The sequence below is a fragment of the Perognathus longimembris genome, chromosome 2 (assembly GCF_023159225.1).
Source record: "Perognathus longimembris pacificus isolate PPM17 chromosome 2, ASM2315922v1, whole genome shotgun sequence".
Taxonomy (NCBI): Eukaryota; Metazoa; Chordata; class Mammalia; order Rodentia; family Heteromyidae; genus Perognathus; species Perognathus longimembris.
The window spans coordinates 153,553,319-153,580,091 of record NC_063162.1 but is presented as its reverse complement, the minus strand read 5'-3'; the positions used below and the strand labels follow the sequence as shown (position 1 = coordinate 153,580,091).

At 43.9% G+C, this 26,773-nt stretch overlaps 1 protein-coding gene and 1 long non-coding RNA gene across 2 annotated transcripts in view; one reads left to right on the top strand and one right to left on the bottom strand.

Moving 5' to 3' along the window:
• The window catches only part of Ube3c (ubiquitin protein ligase E3C), an 85,982-nt gene that overhangs the window by 39,681 nt on the left and 19,528 nt on the right, over positions 1–26,773 (bottom strand). The window contains exons 7-14 of the mRNA XM_048340538.1: positions 26,155–26,312; positions 21,811–21,964; positions 20,478–20,695; positions 19,304–19,455; positions 17,442–17,629; positions 10,100–10,186; positions 7,919–8,076; positions 7,533–7,765 (exon numbers count right to left, since the gene is read on the bottom strand). Coding sequence (XP_048196495.1) covers positions 7,533–7,765; positions 7,919–8,076; positions 10,100–10,186; positions 17,442–17,629; positions 19,304–19,455; positions 20,478–20,695; positions 21,811–21,964; positions 26,155–26,312 — 1,348 coding nt within the window. The remainder of the gene's footprint in view (positions 1–7,532; positions 7,766–7,918; positions 8,077–10,099; positions 10,187–17,441; positions 17,630–19,303; positions 19,456–20,477; positions 20,696–21,810; positions 21,965–26,154; positions 26,313–26,773) is intronic.
• LOC125347357 lies at positions 3,510–21,310 on the top strand. The gene is made up of 3 exons (XR_007210152.1): positions 3,510–3,523; positions 11,310–11,315; positions 21,068–21,310. It is a non-coding gene; the product is annotated as an uncharacterized LOC125347357 (long non-coding RNA).

The window sequence follows — 26,773 nt, the reverse complement described above, 5'->3', positions numbered from 1 at the left end:
AGGATTTGGGTGCTGTCCCTAAGCTTTTTGTTCAAGGCTGATGTTCTAGCATTGGGCCACAGCTCTATTTCCAACTTTTTTGGTGGCTAACTGGAGATAAAAGTTTCACAGACTTTTCTGCCAGGGATGGCTTCAGGCCTTGATCCTCGGACCTCAACCTCCTGAATAGCTAGGATTACAGGTGTGAGCCACTGGTGCCCAGCTTTGATAAAATTTACCGAAGGTAAAGTCAACATGTAAATTCAGAAGTGGTCATCCATTGATCAGTTTAAAATTATCTTCAGCTGTTCATGTTCTTCAGTTATAGATTTTTTTTTTTTTTCTGGCCAGTCCTGGGGATTGAAGGCCTGGGCTCTGTCCATGAGCCTCTCTGTGCTCAAGGCTAGAGCTCTACCACTTGAGCGACAGCCCCACTTCTGGCTTTTTCTGTTTGTATGGTACTGAAAAATGGAACCCAGGGCTGCATGCATGCTAAGCAAGCCACTAAGCCCCATTCTCAGCCAGTTTATATAATTTTTAAAGCTTATCTACACATATGTTCCTTTTTCATATATTTGTAGAGTGGATACATTTTCTTGGTGGTACTAGGATTTGAACTTGGGCCTTGAGCTTGCTAGGAAGGTACTTTACCACTGAGTTTTTGATACTGAAAGTGAATTTGAAGAAAATCGGTATGTTTAAAGGTGTTTTCACTTCACAAAATGGACCCAGTCAAATTTTCTCTGATTATTAAAATTAGGTATTTTCTTTCATATGACATGGAAGAAAACCTACAAAGCACCTTAGTTGAATTCTAGAGTATGGTATTTGACATTTCAAAACAAAACTATTGGGAGGCACTGGGAATGTGGCTTAGTGGTAGAGTGCTTGCCTATCATGCATGAAGCCCTGGGTTCATTCCTCGACACCACATAAACAGAAAGGGTCGGAAGTGGCACTGTGGCTCAAGTGTTAGAGTGCTAGCCTTGAGCAAAAAAGAAGCCAGGGACAGTGCTCAGGCCCTGAGTTCAAGCCCTAGGGCTGGCAAAAAAAAAAAAAAAGAGTTTCATGAACTTTCCTGCTCCAAGTTGGCTTCAAACCATGATCCTCAGATCTCAGCTTCCTAAGTAGCTAGGATTACAGGTGTGAGCCACTGCTGCCTGGCTTAAAGTATCTTAAGAATTATTCTGCCCAAAACAAAAAATTTATTAAAACAAGAAACAACCAAAAGGCAATCAAGCAAACAAGCAAAAACTCCCAACCCAGAAAAGGGTGGAGTGCACTCGGCCTGAGTGGAACTCAGCTCCCCGCTTTGCATCTTCTGGTGATACTGACAATTAGTGATTATCAGGACTGCAGTGAGGCACTACCGCTGCTGCTAAAACTTTTTAAATTTTAATTTTATTGTCAACGTGATGTACAGAGGGGTTACAGTTACATACAAAAGGTAGTGAGTACATTTCTTGTCAAACTTGTTACCTCCTCCCTCATTTTTCTCCCACCTTCTCTCCTCCCCAATCCCCACCCCTGAAGTTAAAGTTAGTTTACAACATCATTGTCTTGTAAGTATCTCTTTGTCCTTTGTCTCACCAAGTTGATGTTCCCCTTCCCTTTCCTAATTCAGATAAACATACATACAATACCTAGGGTACCAAAATCAAATACAGTGACACAGGGGCTAAACCATAGGGAAGAAAAATGCAAGAAAAAGATATAATTTCACATAGTACATTAAAAGTAACAACAACAATGACAAACCACTTTTTCCCTTGTCTTGTAGTTCATTTTGCTTAGCATCATCTTAGGTGATCTTATGTACATAAGTCATTGAGCTATTGTGATCATCCGCAAGGCCCATCCTAGACATATACTAATTATTACCCATGAGGGAAAACACAGAGACAATGCTTCTTTGGGTGTGGCTCACTTCTCTTAGTATGATGTATTCCTTAGTGGTGTCAGGGACAGAACCCAGGGCTTGCACATGCTAGGCATCCAGCTGCTCTGTCCAACACTGTACAACATCCCGTCCCTGTGAGTCAAAACTAGGTCTTGCTACTCAGGCAGGCTGCAAAGGATCCTGCACCTCCCAAGTGCTGGTACTATAGGCATGATCACACACCCTCAAAAGGAGAACACAAATCAACCACAAAGAAAGCAGGAATGGGCATACTACAGTTCTTAGTACAGTGGTAACTGGACAGGCAAGGCACAAGAGCCAGCCTCTTTATCGCCTGACATGTGCCTTTGAGCTTTGTGGCTGCATACAAAGACATCTTAAAGCAAGAGATCCTATTGCCTCACAGAGCAAAAGCAATTACAGCTACAAATTACATCTCAAGGGGAGTTTATAAACTTGATAAATGCATAAACTGTTTTAGCAATGTCAATGAAGGGCTTAGGAACTGACCTCAATTCCTGTAGTGACAAAGAAAGATGACTCTATCCACTTAAAATTCTATGTTCTATGACCAGCCAACAGAGCCTCTCACAAACGAGTTCAGCAGAGCCATCATCGACTGAAAATGACAATGGCCAGTGCCAAAGGAATCAGGTCCCATCACCTGCAACTCTGTCAACATCAATGGGAGGCAAATGCTTTCACCTTTTTTGCTTGGTTCTATCTTGATTACTTCAACTCAAACTTGAGACTGTGATACACAAAACTGTTGGTAAAATTTTAGTTTGTACTTTCCAGAGGAAGGATATGGCTGGCTCTACCACTCACTATGTCCTCCTCCACAAGCAGGGCCCGCCTGGATTTACACCACCCACGGACAGAAGCAACAATACACTATGTGGACGGAAGCAGCACTTTCAGAAAACACTGTTAGGAAGTGGCTATTCTGGATGAAAGCCAGTAGCATTTCCCAAATGAAGGTCATGTTTTTTCTTAAAGGAAATACTGCTAACAGCTCACCATCAATTATGCCTTGGTTTTTTTTTTTTTTATTATTTTTAGGATTCAGCACAATAGCATGCTGTATAAAATAGTTTGGGGTGGGGTTATGTGTTCAACCACAGAAATCTTTTTAAAAATTCTATTCTAGGCTCAAAAGGTCTTTATACAAATGCGATTTCAAACCTAAGCCAATCTTTTTCTTTCTTTTTTTGGTTGGTCCTGGGCCTGGTGCTGTCCCTGAGCTCTTCACCTCAAGGCTAGCACTCTACCACTTGAGCCACAGTGCCACTTCTGGTTTTCTGGTGGTTAATTGGAGATAAGCGTCTCACCCACTTTCGTGTCCAGGCTAGCTTTGAACTGCAAATCTCACTCAGCTCTTGGCCTCCTGAATAGCTAGGCTTACAAGCGTGAGCCACCAGTGGCCCTAAGCCAATCTTACACAAAAAGAATGGATTGTCAGAGCTGGAGGCATAGCTCAGTGGTACAGCTTTTGCTTGGCATGCAAAAGAACCAAGGTTCAATCCCTAAGACCATAAAAAAGGCTCGGTGGGACCAGGAATATAGCTTTGTGCTTGCCTAGCACGCATGAAGCATTGGTTCAATTCCACAGTAGCACATAAACAGAAAAAGCCAGAAGTGGTGGTTCAAGTGGTAGAGTACTAGCCTTGAGCAAAAGCAGCTCAGGGACAGTGCTCAGGCCCTGAGTTCAAGCCCCAGGATTGTAAAAAAAAAAAACAAAAACAAAAAGGTATGGTATATGTGTGTGTATGGTGTGCTTTGTGCTGGTCCTGGTCTTGTTTTTTTTTTTTTTTTTTTTTTTTTTTTTTGCCAGTCCTGGGCCTTGGGCTCAGGGCTTAAGCACTGTCCCTGGCTTCTTCAAGCTCAAGGCTAGCACTCTGCCACTTGAGCCACAGCGCCGCTTCTGGCCGTTTTCTGTATATGTGGTGCTGGGGAATCGAACCTAGGGCCTCGGGTATACCGAGGCAGGCACTCTTGCCACTAGGCTATATCCCCAGCCCCTGGTCCTGGTCTTGAACTCAAGACCTGAGCACTGTTTTGCTCAGACCTAGGGCTCAACCCCATGAGCGACAGCTCTACTTAAAGCTATTTGGGTGGCTAATTGGAGTTAAGATTCTTATCGACTTTCCTGTCTTGGCTGGCTTGGAAAGATGGGTGCCCAGCTGTGTGTTTTATTATCCAATCCTGAAACCTTCACTGATTAGTAGTGGCAGCGAGTCACTGTGGTGCACATGACATAGGCTTACTACAAAAGGGTTTCTTCCTCCTTCTTTTCAGTTTCTGAAACAGAAATGAATGCTACATAGCTAAAGCTGGTCTTGTCTCAGCTTCAACTATAGGTGTGCCTTACTCTACCTACCTCCACAGAATTTTCATTTAATGTGTAAGCAAAACAAAGCAGGACCAGTATGGAAAATACCTGATGGAGTATTACTAAATGCAGATATATATATATATATATTTTTTTGGCCAGTCCTGGGCCTTGGACTCAGGGCCTGAGCACTGTCCCTGGCTTCTTCCCCCTCAAGGCTAGCACTCTGCCACTTGAGCCACAGCGCCACTTCTGGCCGTTTTCTGTATATGTGGTGCTGGGGAATCGAACCTAGGGCCTCGTGTATCCGAGGCAGGCACTCTTGCCACTAGGCTATATCCCCAGCCCTAAATGCAGATATTTTTAATGTCCTAAAGATAAGCCTGTTATAGGAAATTATGCAACTCTCAATAGGGACTTAAAGATAACCTAATTATCAGGTACTCTGGACAGTGCCTGTTAGCATGTGTTTAAGAAGAAGCAGTGCTAGCAAAAACCTCAGAATTTAATCAATGACAAAAAGAAAACATGCTCCCATAATACCCATAATCAAGGTTTGGGGGTTTTTCTTTTTCTTTCCCTCTAGTCATAGGGCTAGAACTCAGGGCCTGGGTGCTGTCCCTGAGAATTTTTGTTCAAGGCTAGTGCCCTAACACTTTGAGCCACAGCACCACTTTCTGGTTTTCTGGTGACCGATTGGAGGGAAGAATCTCACACTTTCCTGCCAGAGCTGGCTTTGAACTCAATCCTCAGATCTCAGCCTCCTGAATAGCTAGGATTACAGGAGTGAGCCACTGTCACCCTCACTCCTAATCAAGTCTTAATAGGTGTGATGGTTTTTCTTTTCTTTTCTTTTCTTTTGTGATAGCTTAAAAAAAAATATATATATATATCAATGCTGGTCCTGGGACTTGAACTGAGGGCCTGGGTGCTTTCCCTGGGCTTCTTTTGCTTAATCCTAGTGCTACCACTTGAGTCACAGCTCCACCTCCAGCTTTCTCTGAGTAGTTTATTGGAGAGTCTCATGGCCTTTCCTACTTGAGCTGGCGTCTAACCATGTTTCTCAGATCTCAGCCTCCTGAGTAGTTAGGTATGAGGCATCAGCGCTGAGCTCGATAGCATATTTTTAACTTAAAAACTGCAAAATGGTCAATCTTAAAGAAAGAAAGCAAATACTAAGGACTGGACATGTGACTTTAAAGTTTACTTAGGATTACAAAGACAGGTAATTAAAATAAATTGTGCAAACATGTATTACATTAATCTGCACAAATTATGAATTCAATGGTGCATTAGTCCTGTATTCACACAATCAAAACATTATCAGTTACTTTCACTGCTGCTAATGCTCATGCTCCTAAGTGAAATGTGTTGTAAAATCAGGCAGAATGGGCTGGAAAGAGACTCTGGTGGACTTGTAGGATGAATAAGCATTCCTTAATTAGCCCATCAGGTTAAGTGCAAGCATTAATGGGCCTTTCCTAAAGTCTGGCTTGACATCTTTTTCCAAACATGGCCAAGAAGAAAGTTCCATTAGCAATATTAATACAAGCTTAGTTGATCATTTTCATTCAATTAGCTTCTTTCAATTAAATAGATAGCTTGACAAAAGCAGTGATAAAAGACCTGAAGGGACAGCTGATGACTCGCGCTGAACATTAGTGTGCGCAAGGTCACTGGTACTAAGCGGACTGTAAATCTAGCATTCAATTTGGAAAATGCATTTCTTCTGCTCTCACTCTGCTAATGAGCAATTTTAGCTGACTAGATGTGTTTGCAGCAGAAATTTCATGGCAAGTCAAGCACCCTTTTCCTTCTCTCTCTTTTTTAAACAACCGTGGTTATATTCTCAGTGGCAGTTTCCTGCCAATACTTCTGCCATGGTTACCCTTAACTTCTTTCTCTGCATGGTTAAAGATAAATTTAAGAATAACTTGTATGCAATCTGTATTAAAAAATACCACCCTACCTTTGTTAATCTGCTTTTTAAAGGATTCAAAAAATCTGTAATATAATTTTTAGTGAAAAATAAAGCATTAAAAAGCTTTAAAAACAGAGGTGAGGTAGATGTTTGCATGTATAGAAATAGGACAATAAAATCTATTAAAGTAGTTTTAGGAAGGGGGTAGAGGAAGGGAGAGAGACTTCTAGGAATAAGGCTGATTGGAATGCATGTGTAGAAATGTCACAGTGACACTCCCCCCAGTCATTTAGTCAATGTGCTAGCTGGGTGCTGGTAGCTCAGGCTTGTAATCCTAGTTGCTCAGAAGGCTGAGGATCACTTTAAAGCCACCTTGAGCGTAAAGTCTGTGAAACTCTGATCTCCAATTACAGTAACTACCCAAAGACAAAGTGGGGCCGTGGCTCCAAGACCGGAGCACTAGTCTTTACTAAAAGTGCTCAAGGACAGTGCTCATGCTGAGTTCAAGCTCTAGGACAGGTGCATGTGCACGTGTACACACACACACACACACACACACACACACACTATTTAAAAAGTTATTTACATTTCACCTTTAATACTTTACAGAAAGTACTTAGAGCAATTTATAAAGGATGCATGGAAAAATAAATAAATAAAACAAGGTTTTAAAACTAAGTAATTGTGAACAAATGCAGGCATAGTACTCGGCATACACACATACGACATGGAAAGTGAACCGTGTAATTTGTGAGCAGGGCAGGAGAGGGAAACTGGAGAAAAGTGAAGGGGTGACACTATCCAAAAAGAAAAGTACTCATTAACTGACTTATGAAACTGAAACCCCTCTGTACACCACCTTAATAGTAACAATAAAATTCTATTTAAAAAACGAGCAATTTTAAAACAAAGATGCTGTCCTGGAAAGTTTTACAAATGTCTCAAACGAACCTGTGCACTGTGGGGCTTGAACTCGGGGTCTGGCAATCTCATTCTGATTTTCATTCTTGGTAGTCTTTTTGTGCTAGTACTAGTACTGGCTTTGGCTTGGCTTTTTTTTTTCCAGTCAAGGCTGACCCGATGCCATTTAAGCCCCATCTTTACTTTGGGCTTTTTGTTGGTTACTTGGAGGTAAGAATTTCGCAGACTTTTTTGTCTGGACTGGCTCTGAACCTTCCTGATCTTAGCCTTCTGAGTAGCTAAGATTATAGCTATGAGTCACTGGTGCCTGGCTCACACCTTACTTTTTATTCATATAAAATAAGTCTAAAGTAACTGTAACCTCTCTGTATATCACTTTTATAATAGCAATTTATAAAAACAAGTGAATCCACCCCACACATCTTTGCCTATTAGTCAGTGAGTCTCAGCAACCCCCCTCGCACAGGCCCACTGCTCACCTTGAACAGCTGGACCCAGCGCTTCTGCTCCATCTGGATGCACTGCTGCATCTCGGAGCTCGTGCTCACCCCGACGCTCTGAAAGGCTGCGATGTACTCCTCTCGCACTTCGGGCTTTGTTTCTGGATAGGCCAGCTTGATGATCCCTAGGCAGGCATCCCGCAGGCAGCGAGACAGCAGGATGAGCTCCTCCAGAGTAAAAGGCATCATGGACGATTGTCTCTGACCAATAACTAAAAACACAAGCAAAAACAAAACCCAAAACAAGCTCGTTTGTTTCCCCCCAACACACGTTGTTGGGTGAAAAGAGACAGAACCTTTCTATCATCTATGAAAACCCACAGGCCATTTGCGACCAGCAGCAAATGATTCCCCCAGGTTCTCACCTTCGATGGGATCACCGAAGAACTCGTTGTCATGTATGGAAATCAGCGAGTGACTGAACAAGGAGCTAAAGAGGTAAAAGAGGGGGATGATTCGACTAGAATCTTCAAAAGACATGGGAGAACCCCTTGAGATCACCTGAAGCAATGGCACCATGGACCTTGAGTTGAGGAAAACAAGAAACAAAACCAGATGGTTATTTTAAAGATCAGTTTTGGTTTGGGAAGTCATAAAAGAAATGACGCTAGACATTTTCAGTGAAAATAAAACAACACTGCCAGTTACAAGTGAAAACACAAAGCCCTAAGTCCAAGCCCGTACTAGTACTGACACATAAAAAATAAAAAATACATCAATCGTTTATAGTACAGGACTGAATTCTGCATCCTGAGCATTTTCTTTTTCCTCAGTGGCACTCCCCTTGAACCAAGTATCTCTGGATACCAGTCTGCCATAGTTAAAATCCTTTTTTTCTCATCATTGTCTCAGTATCATCATATCATCCATAATACACATATATATGCCAGTATGCAGAAAACTTGTATTCTATCTAGCTCCCTGAAAAAATTGTGACAATTAACCAACATTAACTTGTATTGCTTAACAGTATGAAGTGAACAAAAAGGAACTGTTTGAACCCTAATGACAGAAAAAGGAACTGGAGAGATGGCCAGAAAGGTGCACTGGCCTGTGTAGCCGCTCTGCTGCCATCAGCAAGGACTCAAGGGTCCTCCTGCAAACAGTCCAGTCTCGCAGCTGTGGCAGATAAAAACCCCAACATCTACTGAAAGAAGAAAGGCTCGTTCCAGCTCGGGGAAGGTGGCTGACTCACTGACCATCAGGGGGACTGCAGGCAAGCCCTGCCCCGAGCATCCCTCAAGGACTCGACAAGGGCGGGCAGAGACCGCTTCCTGCCCCACCTTAATAGAGCTGAGCACACTTCTGGCCAAAGAGGTTGCAAATTAAATTACGACCTATTCCCAGAAAATCCAACATTTCATTTTAAACTTATTCCCAACGATAATGTAATGCAACACATATTAGGAATTAATATATTGTTCAAGTCTCTGCAAGGAGTTTAACCAACTAAACAAGATGGAACTCAAAATTTCAATTGTCTTTTAAGAAATGCTTTCCAAACTTTTAACTTTATCTCCTTATAAAATACTATTCAGTATAATTAACAGCATAATTTTTCTTTCACACATCATGACCCCACTTCCTTATGAGCAGACAAACACTGTGCACAGACAAGCAAGGATGGCGGGGTGGGGCCCAGAAGTATCTCTGTTGCTAAGCTGGGGTAAACAATAATTTCCTGTCCTAATGATCTCCAGTGCCTTTACCCTAAGTAAACGTGTCAATCATAAAACCAAGGCAGGCATCAACAGGATGCAGTAAAGTACAACAAAACCCACAGTGTGACGAAACACACTCCAGACCAAACATTGTCTACTTTTGTAGATTTAAGGGCAGTCTAAGTGTCTCTATGTTCTGCTCTGCCATTCAGTATTGATTCAAGAAAAATGAACTAACCTTTATGAATTTCAACCAGCTTCAGTGGTACTTGTTCAAAGCTCCCTTCACTCACTGGTTTCATTAAGATTAAATGAAAACCATGGCAGCCATGCTCTCCATGAACGGACCGCCCCCTCCGTCATTAAGCTTTCCCAGGCATAGTGAAATGCAGCTAGAACCCCAGCGCTCAGGAGGTTGAAGCAGAGCAGCAACTTTGAGGGCAAGCCTGGCTACACAGCAGTCAGATCCTATCCCCCAAACTCCAAAATCAAATGACTAGGATTTAAAAAGCAAATTCACTTTCAGATAAAGCTCATACTCTTAATGCTAACACATAAGTTAACTTCAATATCAGGCACTAAGAGTGCTGGTGGCTTATACCTGTAATCCCAGCTACTCAATTGGCTGAGCTCTGAGGATCACAGTTCAAAGGCAGGCAATGCAGGAAAGTCCATGAGACTGTTATCTTCACTTAACCACCAGAAAACCGGAAGTAGCACTTTAGCTCAAGTGGTAGAGCACTAGCCTGGAGCTGGAGCTCAGGGACAGCACCCAGTTCCAGAGTTCAAGCCTCCGCCCCCCAAGATTAGGCACGAAGTTTTCTGGTCAACAGAGAAACAATTCTAATACAACACAATAAGCCTATGTAGTAAGTCTGCACATACCCTGTGATCATCTGTGTTGTCATGGAAGAGATGAGAAACCAAAGGTGCCTCAGAAATCTGGCATTAAAGGCTAAGCTGTAGAGGAGCCTGAAAAGAAACAGGAGACATACAAGGAAGTAAGCCAATAGCCATTTAGCACATTTCTTAAAAACAAACAAAACAATGTATACAGTGAAGACAACATACAATCCTAAACAATGCCACTTGTATTACAAGAGCACATGTAAGGGATGGGAAGCCAGGGGGGCTGGGAATGTAGCCTAGTGGTAGAGTGCCTGCCTCGCATACATGAAGCCTGGGTCCGATTCCTCAGCACCACCTATATAGAAAAAAACAGAAGTGGTGCTGTGGCTCAAGAGGTAGAGTGCTGGGCTGGGGATATAGCCTAGTGGCAAGAGTGCCTGCCTCGGATACACGAGGCCCTAGGTTCGATTCCCCAGCACCACATATACAGAAAACGGCCAGAAGCAGCACTGTGGCTCAAGTGGCGGAGTGCTAGCCTTGAGGGGGAAGAAGCCAGGGACAGTGCTCAGGCCCGGAGTCCAAGGCCCAGGACTGGCCAAAAAAAAAGAGGTAGAGTGCTAGCCTTGAGCAAAAAGAAGCCAGGGACAGTGCTCAGGCCCTGAGTTCAAGCCCCAGGACTGGCAAAAATAACAACAAACAAAAACAAACAAATGTAATACAGACCTCCAATAGATGCTCTAGGCAACCAGTGGCTCTGGTGCACTGTTAAAGCCCTGAGACCTCTCCAGACAGGGTGTGCTGGCCAGGGTGTGCTGGCCCTTTCTCAACCAGCTAAGATTGTTCTCCCCCGGCATCATATATTAAAATACTACTCAAAAATAACACTACTCATATCACCAATACTAATATCTAACATCCCTGAGACTCATTTAAGTCTGTTTGCTTAAACACAAAAATGTCAAAAGTCCAAAAAATATTCAGCTGATTTAAAAAACTGAAAACCTAAGAGGTCATGGCTCATGCCCATACTCCCAGCTATTCAGGGAACAGAGACAGGAGGGTTGTGACTTGAGGGTTGTGGTTTGAGGTTAGCCGAGGCCAAAATGTTAGCAAGACCCTAACTCAAACACACACACACACACACACACACACACACGTCCCACCTGGTATACACACCTATGTTCCCAGAAAACTAGAAGTGGCACTGTGGCTCACAGTGGTGGAGGGCTAGCCTTGAGAGAAAAAGCTCAGGGTCAATGCCCAGGGCCTGAGTTCAAGCTCCATGACTGACCAAGAAACAAGTTAATTCTTCAGCTGGGTGTCAGTGACTCACACACCTGTAATCCTAGCTACTAAGGAGGCAGAGATCCTGATGATTGAGGTTCAAAGCCAGCCCAGGTAGAAAAGTTCTTGAGACTCTTATTTCCAACTAACCACCAAAAAACAGGAAGTCGATCTGTGGCTCAAGTGGTAGAGGGCCAGCCTTGAGTGAAAAAGCCTAGGGATAGAGCTAAGGTCCTGAGTTCAAGCTTTAGTACTGGCACGCACGCGCACACACAAAAATTTCCTTTCTTCTCTGTATAACTAATGCAAGCTAACTCTGACTGTAATGTGACATACTGAGCAGTCACTTAAATAGTCACAAAATCTTAGGATGGCAAGACTATGAGATCATTTGATCCAATCAAATGTGAGACAGGCTAGAAACAATCTGCCTGTATGAGAAAAAGAAGCTTTTTCTACTTTTCTATAGTAGCTTATCACAGTAATCCAGGAACTTCGAAGGCTGAGAAAACAAAAGTCAATGTGCAAGGTAAACCCAGCCAAAAAGTTTGGGACCCCATTTCAACTAATAGAAAAGCTGGGCATTGTGGCACACACCAGTCATGCCACCTATGGCAAGAAGTATAAGCAAACTGCAGTCCATTCTGAATGCCCATGCATGAAAGTGAGACCCAACTGGAAAAAGCAGAAAGAAGTGAGTGCTGTGACTCCGGTCAAATACAAGTCTCTGAGTTCAACACTAGTACCCTTGGCTCAATTGAAATATTTCGCACCTCCAAAGTGTCACCGATTTATGACAATGTCTGTCACAAGCACACAACATGACAAAGTGGGGTTGATACCACATGAATTCCACAGGAAAATGGGTCCTTGTCAGAATTAGACTGGGAACTTGGAATGGCACCAAGGAGAGGAATAGGCACGCCAGTATGTCCACCTCCCACAGGCCTGCCCTCTAACACTCACCCTTCCTGGCAGCGGCTGGGAAGGGGCTCCTCTACTTTTCCCTGCTTTCACTGTTAAACTAAAATAAATCCTTAAGAAAGCTTAAAAAATACATACTGTTGAAAACTGATGCTGTACTAGAAAATACACACCTTATACTCGATATTAAAATGCGCACCTAATAAGAATTATATGTACACATATGTGTATATAACAAGTGTTGAGGCAGGAGGATTATGAGCTTAAGGCCAGCCGGGGACCCTGGGATGCTCTGCCTCACACAAAAGGATTCTTTGTCCTTGCTTTTGTAGATGCTTATTTGCTAAGAACCATCCCCAGCATCCACATGCAAACGGAATAAGCGAGGATACGGGTAAGGGCACCTCTGCAGGCAGGGTGCGTGCCTAGCACACCCTAGCCCTGTATGCACAATCTGAGTCTTGGGGGGAAAAAATCCATAAACTTTTTACACGAAAAAATTCTAGCCAGGCACCAGTGGCTCACGCCTGTAATCCTACCTACTCAGGACAGGAGGATGGGCTCTAGGGATCACGACTGAAGCCAGCCGGGGCAGAAAAGTCCCCATGAGACTCTTATCTCCAATTAACCACTCAAAAACCCGAAATGGCACTGTGGCTCAAATGATAGAGCACTAGCCCTGAGCACAAAGAAGCTCCCAAGTCCTGAGTTCAAATCCCAGGACCAGGTAAAAAAATCTAGCAGGTAGTATTTGTTTTATTTTTCTACAACCAAAAAACTCCTTTTTTGGGGGGGGGGGGGAGAATCAGTTATGGGGCTTGAACTCAGGTCCTAGGTACTGTCCCTGAGCAATTTTTGCTCAAGGCTAGTGTTCTACCACTATGAGCCTTAGCACCACTTCCAGTAGTTAATTCTGTTGGTTAATTGGAGATAAAGGTCTCAGTGACTTTCCTGCCCAGGCTGGCTTTAAACCGCGATCCTCAGATCTCAGCCTCCTCCTGAGCAGCTAGGATGACAGGCGTGAGCAATCAGCACTCAGCAAGAAACTAATTCTTTTTTAAATGCACTATATAATATTCATGTTTTCTACAGGCATGTTTCTTTTAGAAGAAAACTAAAACAAAGTCAAAACAAGTCAAAAAGAAAAAAAATACCAAGTTCTTATATGTTTTCTCACAAGATTTTTTAAACTAATTTACATGTTTCCACATGTATATACATGTATTTCTGAAACATCACTTTAATGAATACACAATTCAGAACGCACATTTGAAGCTAACTTTGAAATAATTATTTGCTAAATCACAATAAACAATAGTAAAGCAATAATAATAAAAACTAAACTTTTTAATTAAATTACTGAAGGTGATTTAGTGTGGGGCTTTATTTCCAAGAGATAAATAAGTGACTTTGTTTTTTCTATTTATTGAGCTAGATTAAAAATGACCTATTACACTTTATACAGCTGTAACCACACTATTCAGTTAATTAATGGAGAGCAACAGTATCAGCTCCCAGGTCATAAACTCGGCCCCGTTCTCCCTGGGGATGCTGAAGTCAGGAAAGCGGTGTGTGTGGTGGGGGGCAGGGGGGGTGGGATACGACGGGATGGGATGACAATGACAACCCAACATGGACACAGCTCCCACACTAGGCAGCCTGGCTCTCCTGAAACTCCCCTGACTACAGCTTCAGAAACACAGCCAGACACCCAGAGCCAAGGATGAGCCTTACAGCCCACTGGGGTTTCTACACGAAGTACATGCTTCGTGGCGTGCAGCTGGTGTGGCCCATGAACTGAGGGAAGGGCCGGGGCAGACTCCTGGACAGATGGGAAGATATGCTGGATGGGCCCAGGACACTTCTCTAACAGCTGGGCCCAAGTCTGGAGCCCTAACTTGGGAGGTATCAGAATGTAGCTGAAGCTATTTGTATGAATGAGTCTACTCAAGAATCAGCTGAAAGAACTAAAAATTCACCAATATGGAGAAAAAAAACCCACGAGGGACAACATTGAACAGAAGCTCAAGAGTAAAAAACATAATGCACACACAGTGCAAGAGGAGCAAGTTGCAAGGGGTGGAGAGAGCAAGGACAGGGAGCACAGGCAGCCCTCCCAAGCCCAGCCAAAGCAACACCACTTTGCTGCGGGCAGCCATTTAGTTTTGTGCATGCAGACCATGTGCCACGCTAAAGCAAAACAAAGCCATCCCTCCCATGGTCTGATAGTGTTTACTGAAACCACTGTCATTTCTGACAAGGGCTCAAGTACACCTGAACACATAGTCTCCTTTCTCTAGATGGTTTGCTTCTCACCCCTACTGGGTACAGCACTAACTCAAGAGCTCCGTAACACAGGAGGCTGGGAGATGGGGGGCTCAGAGCGCTGTAATTTAGCAGGCGGGAAGGTGCGGTGAAGGGCTGCAGACTTTGGTTAAGTGCAAATGTCCAGAGCACTCAAGACTAGATGCTCCCTTGGGAAACTGATACAGCATGGACTCTCAAAACACTGCACCAAGTTTGTCACACAAAGCAGGCAATCACCAGAACGTGCAACGTGAGAGGCAGCTCATCTAAACGCCACACAGCGGCAACCGGGCTCCACTCAATAGCACAAGAAACCCAACAGACGACTTTAGAACCTTCCCAATGCGCTCCTGCTTAGATCCAGATCCTTGTCTTATAATACAACTAATTCATAATCGTTCATATTCTAAAATGGTGACCATATTTTCCTACAGAAAAAGTATTTTGGTGTGTGGCTGGGGACAGAACTGAGGCCCTCTCACATGACAGGCAAGTGCACTAAATAAATTCAGTGCCTAAGAAAAAAATAAGGTCCAAACCCGCACTTCCAAGTACAAAAGCAAGGTACATAAATATCCTCTTGAAAAAGCAAATGACAACTTTAAAACCTTTATTCATTTCCTTAATCCACACATTACACAAAAGGCACAGTGGAAAGATGGGTCCCCACACTTCACCATTTCCCTGAGTTTCTTCTATGGACGCTTTTCACACCACACCTTCTTTTAAAACACCAAACACTTTTTTAAAATACCAAACTAGGTAATTTCTGACAGTCAATGCTAAACAGAAATTAAAAACAGTAGAGCTCAAAATCTGGAAATAAAAAAGGGAATAACTAGAATTTCAGGGATGAATCTTGGCAGTTAGCATAATTTACCAGCCTGAAAATATGCTAATAAGCTTTTAATACTTTTTAAAAATCAAAACTGAACTAGGTCTACAAAACTCTACTTAATGTCCTACAAGCTGTGAAAACCACTCTCCATTTTTACACCTTATTTAAATCATAAAGTCCCTCAAATAGCTTGTGTGGAGGAAACGGGAGCTGTACTCATAAGAAGAGATCTTCACCTTTTCAACACCTTTGGAACCCACTCCTCAGTGGGCCTCAGCCCAGGGCACTGGTGCCATTTACATTCAGTAATCTCCGCCCCAGGCAGAGGCGCACAACCAGAAAGCGTGCGTCCGGGATCAGCTGCTAAGCCCCCGGGGCCTCACGTCCAGTTCTACAACTACCTACAAAGAGCTGGCAGTGCACCAGGGCTACCAGCCACCCCCTCACAACCGCGACGGCAACCCAGGAACACTGGAGCAGCGGGTGACACTTGTGTTTACAAGGCAACGCCAGCGGGTGGCACACTCCGTACATCTTCCCCGTCCATGTCGGGTCCACAGGACCCATCACCCAGGTGCGGTCTGCCTGTGTACCACCAGGCCCTTGTTCCACAAGAATTTCTACTTTATAGCTTGCTTTGGATTAAATGTTTTCCTAGTAAATATGTGCTCAAGAGACCACTGCAATACACTCCATTTATTCACAAACTAGTCACACTGGAAAACTAGTTTTCAAAAGCAAATATCTGCCAATAAGAGTTTCTTTCTATGCACAAATAGCTGGATCAAAAACTGCTATGAAGAAATTATATGAAGTACAATTCCTCACAACAAAAATGGTAGGACCATTTCAATGGATAAGAGTAAAAGCCTGTGGCAAAATTCAGCATCCTTTTATGTGGAAAAACTCTCAAGAAACTAAGAATAGAAGGAATGCACCTGAAACTCCCTACTCTTACTAAATATGCTACAGTTCCTAGCTAGAGCACTCAGGAGAAATAAAAGAGATTCAAACAGGGAAGGAAAAGGCCAAATTATCCTAATCTGCAGATTATAAATACTGAATAGACTCTACAGGCACATTGGAAAAACTTGTCCATCTGATAAATGCTTTAAGAAATAAGTGATAAAATGCAGCAGGACAGAGAGAGAGCAAAGTAAGGGGTGACACTGTCCAAAAAGAAATGTACTCATAATCTGACTTATGAAACAGTAACCGCCCTGTATATCACCTTTATAATAATTAAAAATACTTAATAATAAAAAAAATGTAAGCTGGGTGCCAGTGGTTCATGCCTGTAATCCTGGCTACTCGGGGGGCTGAGATCTGAGGACTGCTGTTCAAAGCCAGCCCAGGCAGGAAGTCTGTGAGATTCTTATCTCCGATTAACCACCAGAAAACTGGAAGTGGCACTGTGGCTCAAAGAGAAAGAGTGCTAGCCTTGAGCAAACAAGCTCAGGGGCAACGCTCAGCTCCAGAGTTCAAGCCCCATGACCAACAATCAATCAATAGCAAAAAACACAGCAGGATATAAAATCAACCCTCAATATCATTAGCTTTTCCATACACCAATAATGAACAGGCTGAGAAAGAAGTCAGGAAAACAATTCATTCACCATTGTCTCAAAAACAAAGAAGTACCTAGATATGAATTTAACCAAGGAAGTGAAAAACCTCTATATTGAAAACTATAAAACCTTGAAGAACACTTTGTAAACACTTGTGGAAATGTCACCATGAAGTCCCCCCCATTCCTGTATATCCAATATATGCTAATATTTTTAAAGGATGTAGTGTCTTAAATGCTCATATGCAAGATACTACAGAAAAAGAAACAAACTTGATTTGCTAACATGTTACACATGAGGCCAGAAAAAGACTCCAACAGCATTCATGGTCCAGAAAAGCACATTTCTCAAAGATATAAAAAGCGCAGTTTGCTGTTTCGTCAGGATCCCAGCATGCACCGCAGTGTGCGGGGGTGGAGGAGGGGACAGTGCTGGGCACGCCCAGAGGGAGACCTGCCTGACTTTGGGCACCACCATGCGGTGCTGCACCATCAGCGTGTGGCAGACGGAGGCCATCCTGGTGAAGACTTCCTCACTGGCAGAGTCCCTCCACACTAGGTTCAACAGGGTGTTGGTCTGCTGCTTTGTGTCCAGCTTCTTCAGACACTCCTCAGTTATGTATGGGGTCGAGACCCTGCCGTCCTCCTAAAAACACACCAAAAAACTAGTCTGAGCAAATAGTGCTCTATTACAATTTGCCTATACTCAACAATCACAGATAGATATTACAGGGCTTACATAAGGATTATCTAGCCTGGTGTCGGTGGCTCATGCCGTAATCCTACTCATACTCAGGAGGCTGAGCTCTAAGGACCACAGTTCAAAGCCAGCCCAGGCAGGAAAGTTCATGAGACTCTTATCTCCAATGAACCACCAGAACATTGGAGAGGACACTCTGGCTCAAGTGGTACAGTGCTAGCCTTGAGCTGAAGAGCTCAGGGACAGCACTCAGGCCCAGAGTTCAAGCCCCATGACCGACAAAAAAGAAAACAAGAATTATCTACATTCTAGCATATCTACCAAGGTCTGTCCTAACACACCCACTAAGGGAACCTGAACCATCCCAGGTAGCTAGGCACTCCATGAAGGAAAGCTGTGTGCACTATACCAACCCACCCCTTCACCTCAATGGAAATTACTATTAATCACACCCGTAATTCTAGCTACTCAGGAGGCTGCGATCTGAGGATTCTGGTCTGAAGATAGCCCAGGCAGACAAATCCAAGAGACTCTTATCTCTAGTTAACCACGAAAAGGTCAGAAGTGGAGCTATAGCTCAAGAAGTAGGACGACAGCCTTGAACAAAAAAGCTAAGCCAGTGCAAGATCCTGAGTTCAAACTCCAGTACCAGCGCACACATGCTCACACACAAACAACCCCTTCACATTTAACAACTTGTGCTAGCCATGCCTCAAGTCATTCCAAATAAGAGAAAAAAGGTCAATGACAGACAGTATTTCCTTGGCAAAGCACATAAATTAGTGTGTATATAATTTCAAGGGTTAAATTCCTTGAGAGTACACAGTAAACTCATAATAGTAAGAAAGGATGGGCTGAAGGTATTAATTCAGTGGTGAAGCACCTGCCAAACATGTGCAAGGCTTGGGATTCAATACCCAGCACCGCAAAGGAAAAAAAGGAAAGGGACAGTGTCCTCAAGGGTAATATGACAATGTACTTAAAAGTAAATTTTAACCTTCAGCTTCTACAAAAGTAGAAGGAACTGCTGGGTATGTCTGTAATCTAGTTGTTATCCAGGAGGTTAGAGATCGAGGACCGCTTGGACAAAGAGACCCCTCTCATCTCAACAAAGAAGCTGAGTGTGGTGGGGCACACCTGTAACCCAGCTATGCAGCAGACACAGGTGGGAGGAGTGGGGTCCAAGGCTGGCCCCAGGCCTATCTGAAAAATACTGACAGAAAAAAAAAGAACTAGGGTCTGGCCTAAGTGGTAGAGTACTTGCTTAGCATGAGATGTTGAATGTAAACTACAGCACCAAAGAAAGAGAGAGAAAAGTAGTAATTACTCATTTCAACTAATTACTCAGTGTCCACAGGCTAAATTAAGAAGGCACTTACTCTTTTGGGCTAATAATGTCACTTTTAGAAAATACTATATAAAAAAATTTAATGTGCAGTATGACCCAATTTTACATAAAAAACAAAACGAGGCATCTCCACATTCACTATCACACTGGCAAGAAAAGTCTAGAGGAATACAGTCCATCCCAGGGAGGAGGAAGAGGGTGTGCAGCAGGGGCTCAGGGCCTGGCCATGTGAGGACTACATCGCTCAAAGCACTTTCTACATCTCTGCTTACAGGGCTGGTGCGCTGGTCAGCCTCCTCGTTTTCATCCTCAGAGTCGCTGGCAGAGTCCTGGTGGCTGCCACCGGTAGGTGAGGCGGGGAGCTGGGAGAGGAAGGTCTGGAGAACATGCAGATACACCAACAGGCCGTCTTCAGAGAGCGCTCCTTTGTGAGACAAGCAGTGGACACAGGTTAGGGAGACGCTACCTTACAGGTGGAAGCAGGTCTCATGGTGCTTATCGTACACTTGAGAGCAGAACGCAAGGCCTGTCCCGGTGTGACTGGGGTGTGCTCCACACTGCACTTGGTCTTTGCCCAGAGCACCTCTAAGCCATAGAACACCTCAGGTTCTTCTTGACATGCCCGTCTGGGTTCTTGCTAGAGGTGACAGGCTGCTACCCAGAAATATCAAGCTGTAACTTTGAGCCCACTCTGCAGTCTTCCACAAGGAGGAGGAAAAGAAGGCCCAAAGGCTCTGAGTGGCTGGGAGGTACCAGAGGGGCATGTGAGCCCCAAGACCTCCTGAGTCCCTGCGCATCTCATGCCTGGCTGAAGGAGCCACAGCCTCTGAAGAAACTGGTAAGCCTAAGTGTCTGTGAATCACCTTGGTGAATCATAGGGCCCGATGGGGAGGCTGTGGGAACTCCAACTTTTGGATCTTGGTCAGAAAAGCACAGGTGACAATCTACTTTATGCAACCGGCACCTAAGTCTCATAGAGCGGGCCCTCCTCGTGGAAGATCTGGTCCTTCCCTGAAGCCAACCTCATAGCTGAGCCTCAGAGCAGAGCACAGACGTGCAGCCACCGCCGAACTGCTGCGTGTGGGGAAAACAGCCTCAGGCGTGGAGGTGGCAGTGCCGAGTAGGCAAACGGCCTGGCTGCCCCTAGATCTCGTGCTTGCACATGGGAAAACAACGTCACGGAGGGTGAGACTCTGGAGGCAGCGCACTGCATGCATCCAGGCGCCTCAGAGGAGGACCCTAGGTCAGTCTGCTGGCTCGCTCACTCTGTCCTCAAGCATGCAGCTAAGTCCGCCTTCGTGTCCTTGAGCAAAGACAACCGTCTCACGCCTACCTGCAGCCCACCCTTCCCCAAGGACACCTGCCACCCCCTCAGGCTTTCTCTGGGCTCATCTGCTCACACGACCTATGTAGGAGGACAGGTAAAATGGATCGGGAGGTTCATACCCAAATAATTCTCGCCAGCTGTTAAAACAAAATAGAAAAGCCATGGTGCTCCGCTGCTCCTTTTTGAATATCTACTCTCCAGTAACAGTGCATTCAGGAAGGGCTCATAGGGGAACACAGTCTGCACATCTGCTAACGCCGGGATGACGAAATGAAAAATCTGATCGGTGAAAGGTGCTGTCAGAAACTCCTCTGTGAAGGCCAAGAAAACTTGCTGCCTAGACAGGAAAATGAAAGCTTTAAGAAAGAAGTAAGGGGGGTGGGGGGAATGAGGAGGTAACAAACAGTACGAGAAATGTATCCAATGCCTAACGTATGAAACCGTAACCTCTCTGTACATCACCTTGACAATAAAAAAAAAGAAAAAGAATTAAAACATATTACTCAGCTGAACGCTGGTGGCTCATGCCTGTAATCCTAGCTACTCAGGAGGCTGAGATTTGAGGACCACAGTACAAAGACAACTGGGCAGAAAGCCCATGAGACTTTTCTTCAAGTAAAACTACTCAGAAAAAGCTTAAGGTGGTGCTGTGGCTCAAGTGGTAGAGTGCTAACCTTGAGGAAAAAGAAGCTCAGGAACAGTGCCTAAGCCCTAAGCCCTATGACTGGCAAAATCAAAACCCCCACAAATATACACACAAAAAACATACTATTAATCAAATTCCAGATTCAAATCACCTTGCAAGATATAAACAGATAATCTACATCCTTAAATTAATGGTTTTGTCATTTAACATATACTACAAGAACTAGAAATTAGTTTAATGTTTTTGCTATTGTTGTCTTTCTTCTTCTTCCTCCCTCTCTCTCTCTCTCCTCCCCCCCACGTCCTGGAGCTTGGGTTCAGGACCTGAGCACTGTCCCTGGCTTCCTTTTGCTTAAGGCTAGCACTCTGCCACTTGAGGCACAGCACCACTTCTGGCTTTTTCTGTTTATTTGGTGCTAAGGAATTGAACCCAGGGCTTCATGCATGATAGGCAATCCCTCTACCACTAAGCCACATTCCTAGCCCCTGTTGTTGTTTATGTCGGTCGTGGGGCTTGAACTCTGGGCCTGACTCTTCAGCTCAAGGCTAGTGCTCTACCACTTGAGCCACAGCACCACTCCCAAATATAATGTTTTAATTTAGCCTAATGATTAAATCTCAGGTTTATCTTTTTTTTTTTTATAATTAAGACAAATATACCACACTGGTGGATCTGGAAAACAGTAAAATAAGTACAGCATGAGAATTACAAATTCAGGTTAGTGTCTCAGTTCCCTTTCCTATGAAAAAAAAACCACCTAATAAAATGAAAAGGTTAATGGCTGGCCAGTTTCTTTGCTCACCCACCTTGCGCCTTCTGGACAGGAGTTGTATGTAAAGTGCAGTGGCTTTAGGAGATTCTCCAGCAAAGTTTTTGCTATAGGAACTCGAGATAAATCAGAATATTCAATACTTGATGGAAGCTTGCTGTTAATCAACAAGTAGAGAGACCTATAATACCCTAAAAGAAAGAAACAAATGCCTCTAAGTTTTCCTAGCTTTTTATTATTCTTTTAAACATGCTCCCCCTCCCCAATCAATTTTAAGTCTTTTACAATCTTCTATAGGTCCAACTTTGAGTGGACTCTTCTCTTAGGAAAACTATACATAAGAACTAAGGATCTGATGGCACATAATCTACCATACCACTACTTAGCACTATGACTCTACTCCAGCTAGCCTTGCCTCACTCGTATGGAAGAAAACACAGGAAATAATTACTCCAGTTTAGCATAAAATGATAGACAGAATCTTTTAAAAAGATTATTATCAGCTGGATCCTCATGTCTATAATCCTAGCTACTCAGGAGGCTGAGCTCTGAGAACTGTGGTTCAAAGCCAGCCTGGGCAAGAAAGGCAGTGAGACTCTATTTCCAATTAATGGGCAAAAGCCAGGGGTGAATTGTAGCCAAGTGGTTTGAGTAAAAAAGCTCAGGGACGTGGCCAGGTCAAGTTCAAGCCTCAGGACTGGTGTGTGTGTACGTGAGTACACAAGCCTCACTAACAGAGTGAGAGAAAATGAACAGTAATTCCTCATACCAGGAGCCAGTCACCAAGTCTTTCATCCTGCTATGAACAAGTACGCTGGGCCCACCCATGGTGCCCTGAACTTCCTGAGCCGTAAGCTCATTCTGTGCCAAGGGCTTCTCCAGATCGCCCGGAGCTCCTGGGTCCACAAACACGGACATCCTTCAAGCCGGCCTTCACCCTGCCCGATGGCCACTGCCAGCACGGCGCCCGGCACCCGGCGTGGAATCTCTCCGCGCCTGACTGCGGCCTGTCACCCACTCATCACCATTCCTTTCGGAGGAAACTACATTCTGGATGTTATGAAAATTACTGACTTAAAAGTGACTTACATGTGGGCAGAAACATTGGCTTTTGTGACCTTTCTTGAACGTTCCTAAGCTTCTGATAGGATTTCTGGATATATAGCAAAGCCATGATCCAAATCACATCTTCTTTTAGGAATATTTGCCTCAGTTTGATAAAAGCAGTAAGAATGATATCCAGGCTCTCTAGACAGCACAATCCATGTGCTTGGAGTATTTTCATAATAATCCTACAAAGCCTTGCACCCAAGCTACTACTAAACAATGGAAACTCAGGGCTCAACACCAGAATTACTTTTATGTAGGCCAGCCTGGGCTCACAGTAGGACCATTCCTCAAAACCCCCAAATCTAAAAGGTCAAGCCTGTTCTTAGGCAAAAAGAAAGAAAATGTAGTCGGGCACTGTCGGCTCACACCTGTAATTCTACTACTCAGGAGACTGAGATTTGAGGACCATGGTTCAAAGTTAGCCCAAGCAAAAAAGTCCATGAGACTCTTGTTATCACCTATTTACTACCAAAAATCTACAAGTGGAGCTATGGCTCAAGTGGTGGAGCCTTGACTGAAAAAACTCAGGGAGAACACAAGGCCCTAAACATGATAAAAAGAAAAAAAGAAAAAAAGATTAGTCATGCCAAGGAGCTCTACAGATGGTTCTAGAATGTCATAAGTTACTGATAAAAGCATGAGTAATTTTTTGTTTAAGTCCTAAAGTAACTGAAACCGTAAGGATTGTCACACTCTTTGGCTTGGATTTTAATAAATCTAACCATCTGGTTAGAAGTGACCCCTTTTTTGAATTGGTGTTTTGTGTATATCAACATTAAGATTAATCATCTGATGAGAAATTTACTTTTCCTGTTTGCTTTTAGAAACAAGTACATTAGTAAGATAATTTAAAAATATTTTTTGAAATTTGTCTGAAAATAGGAAATGCTTGAAAAATCTCTACTCACTATAGTTCATATTGGTAGTTCATGCTGTGTGCTTCGATTCTTTTTACAATTCAGTGGAGAGCAGCATTCTAGGGCTGGAGGCACGGCTCAAGTAGCAGAGCACCTGCCTAGTAATCAGAGGTCCTCCTCACAGTACTGCCTCCCTCAGCCAAAACACAACACTGCCACGCTCCCTTACAGGAAGAGCCCAAAGGGCTCCCGTGGCTCATGCCTGGAATCCTAGCTACTGAGATCTGTGGATGGAGGCTCACAGCCAGCCCAGCAGGAAAATCTTGGGAGACTTTTATCTCTAATAAAAACTACTCAGAAAAAAGTTGGAAGTGTGCTGTTGCTCAAGTGATAGAGCGCTTTTTCTTTGGCCAGCCTTGTGGCTTGGACTCAGGGTCTGACCACGGTCCCTGCTTCCTTTTGCTCGAGGCTAGCATCCCACCACTTGAGCCACAGTTCACAATTCCCAGCCCCCAGAGTGCTGCTAATCTTGAGCACAAAGAGGCTCAGGGACAATGCCCAGGCCATGAGTTCAAGCGCTAGGACCGGTAAAAAAAAAAAAAAAAAAAAAAAAGGAACACTGCAACCCTCTTCCTGCAGTCCTGGGGTTTGAACTCAGAGCTTATGCTTATTAGGCAGGCACACTATACTCCTCTACCCTGACCTCAACCAAGATTCTGAGATCTCAGCCTCCTGAGTAGCTAAGGATTGTAGGAGTGAGCCACCAGTGCCCAGCTCCCTTTTTCTTTTAGTTATTTTTTTTTTCAGAAAGGGTATCATGTTTTTTGGCCTGGGCCTGGGCCTACAGGAATGTAGAACATACCCAGGTTTTTGCTGAGATGGAATCTTGCTAACTTTTTGCACAGGCTAGCCTTGAACCATGATCCTCCTGATCTCAGACTCAACTCCTGGGATTATGGGTTTGAGCCAGTGTCCAGCAGCTCATTAGAGGTTCTAAAATAAAATTTAATATAGTTTTCCCTCAAAATGGTATTACAAACATTCGGAAGAATTTCAGAGGTAGGTTATTCTTATTTATATAAGAACAGTGTCAGGCCAGGCTTGTGCCTAGGTAATCAGACAGCTGAGGTCTGGAAAAGCCAGCCCAGCAGAAAAGTCCAAGACTCCATCTCCAATTAACCAGCAAAATGCTGAACAAGAGGTGTGGTTCAAGCTGTTATGACAACAGCCATGAGGAAAAAACCCAATCAAGTGCATTAGGCCCTGAGTTTAAAGCCTAGTATCAGCAAAATAATTAAATACTTTTAATACTGAATTAGAAAACTGAAATAAATGAATTATTATTTTTTGTCAGCTGTGGGGCTTGAACTCTGGGCCTGGGCACTGCCCCTACACTCTCTAGCTCAAGGCTAGTGCTCTACCACTTGAGCACCACAGCGTACCTGCACCACTTCTGGTTTCTTGAGTGGTTCACTGGAGATAAGATCGCACCGACTTTTGTGCCTGGGCTGGTTTTGGACTGTGATCCTCAGATCTCAGCCTCCTGAGTAGCTGGGATTACAGGTGTGAGCCACCAATGCGGCTATGGCTGAAATAAACTAATTATTACAATCACTTCTACTAACTAATGTGAAAATAAAGTATTCTTTTAATATAAATAACTTATTTGCCAGAAGTAGTGGTGGCACACACCTGTAATTCCAGCCCTCAGGAGGCTGAGGTAGGGTGATTACAAATTCAAGGCCAGTCTGAGCTACAAAGTAAGATCCTACCTTCAAAAATAAAACAAACCTCAGTAAAGCCAGGCACTGGTGGCTCACATCTATAATCCTAGCTACTCAGGAGACTGAGATTTGAGGATTGCAATTTGAAGTCAGCTCAGGAAAGTCCTTGAGACTCACCAGAAATGGAACTATGGTTCAAGTGGTAGAGTGCCAGCCTTGAGCAGAAGCCAAATAAGAGCTTGAATTCTAAGTTCAAGCTTCAGCACTGGCACCAACATCAGACACAAACCAACAACAACAACAAAAAAAACCAACCCAAAAACATCATCAAGGTTTTCAAGGGCCTATAAGAGATTCCTCAAGTGACCAAGGCGGGACACCTATAGAACAGCCTCTCCCCCCCACTCGGGCAAATGCAAACCTCGGTTCAAGGGCCTGGAGTAAGCTGTGAACACACATGCCCAGGATCCTCCTTGACAAGCTAGGAACTCCTTAAGTTCAGAGAGCTAAAACATTACAGAGCAATGGAGCACCTGACTGCAGTAAGACTCGCAGGGCGCATTTGCTTCTGCTGTGAAGGCCACAGTGTGCTGTTCAGAGCAGCTGCTCAAGCCCTGAGAAGCACTCGGCCTACACTCTCACCACGATGATGCCCACCTAGGCTGCCATGCCCCCCCTGCCCCCACTTACCACTGTGAATCATGTAGAGCAAAATCTGTTCGATTACGGACACCACATAGCTAGTATCTTGTAAAACAGGCAGGTAAGTCTTCTCAGATGAAAATACCTCAAGCATTCGCATTGGAAGTGCAACATTCAAACTGTCATCATTACAGTTTTGCAGCAGCCTGTAAAATCAAAAAGTCCATTCACTTACTACATATCCAAAGTACCAGATTTCCTCAATTCCTCCTAGTCACGGAGCTAAGCACGTCAGCTAGTCAGATCTAGTGCCCAGTTTATCAGACAGCAGGTACAACTCAAAGGCCAAGAGATCACATATGTCATTCAGACTTAAGAGTGTTTACCACGTCAGCAGTGCACTGACACTAGTGATGAAGAAATCAAAGTGCACACCCTGAAAGAAAACAGATGGGACAAAGCCTTCCACCTAGAGCAGAGCCTCACTCCCTCCAAGAGGGGCACCAGTAGCAGAGGCTTTGCTGTCACTGGATTAGTCTTATTTTAAGATAGGTTCAATGTCTTTTCTTGCTTCTTCATTCCATTCATTTATTAAATATTTGTGGTACTGAGGGTCATATAATACCTTTTCTTTTTTTGTGCAGGTAATGGAGCTAGAACTCAGGGT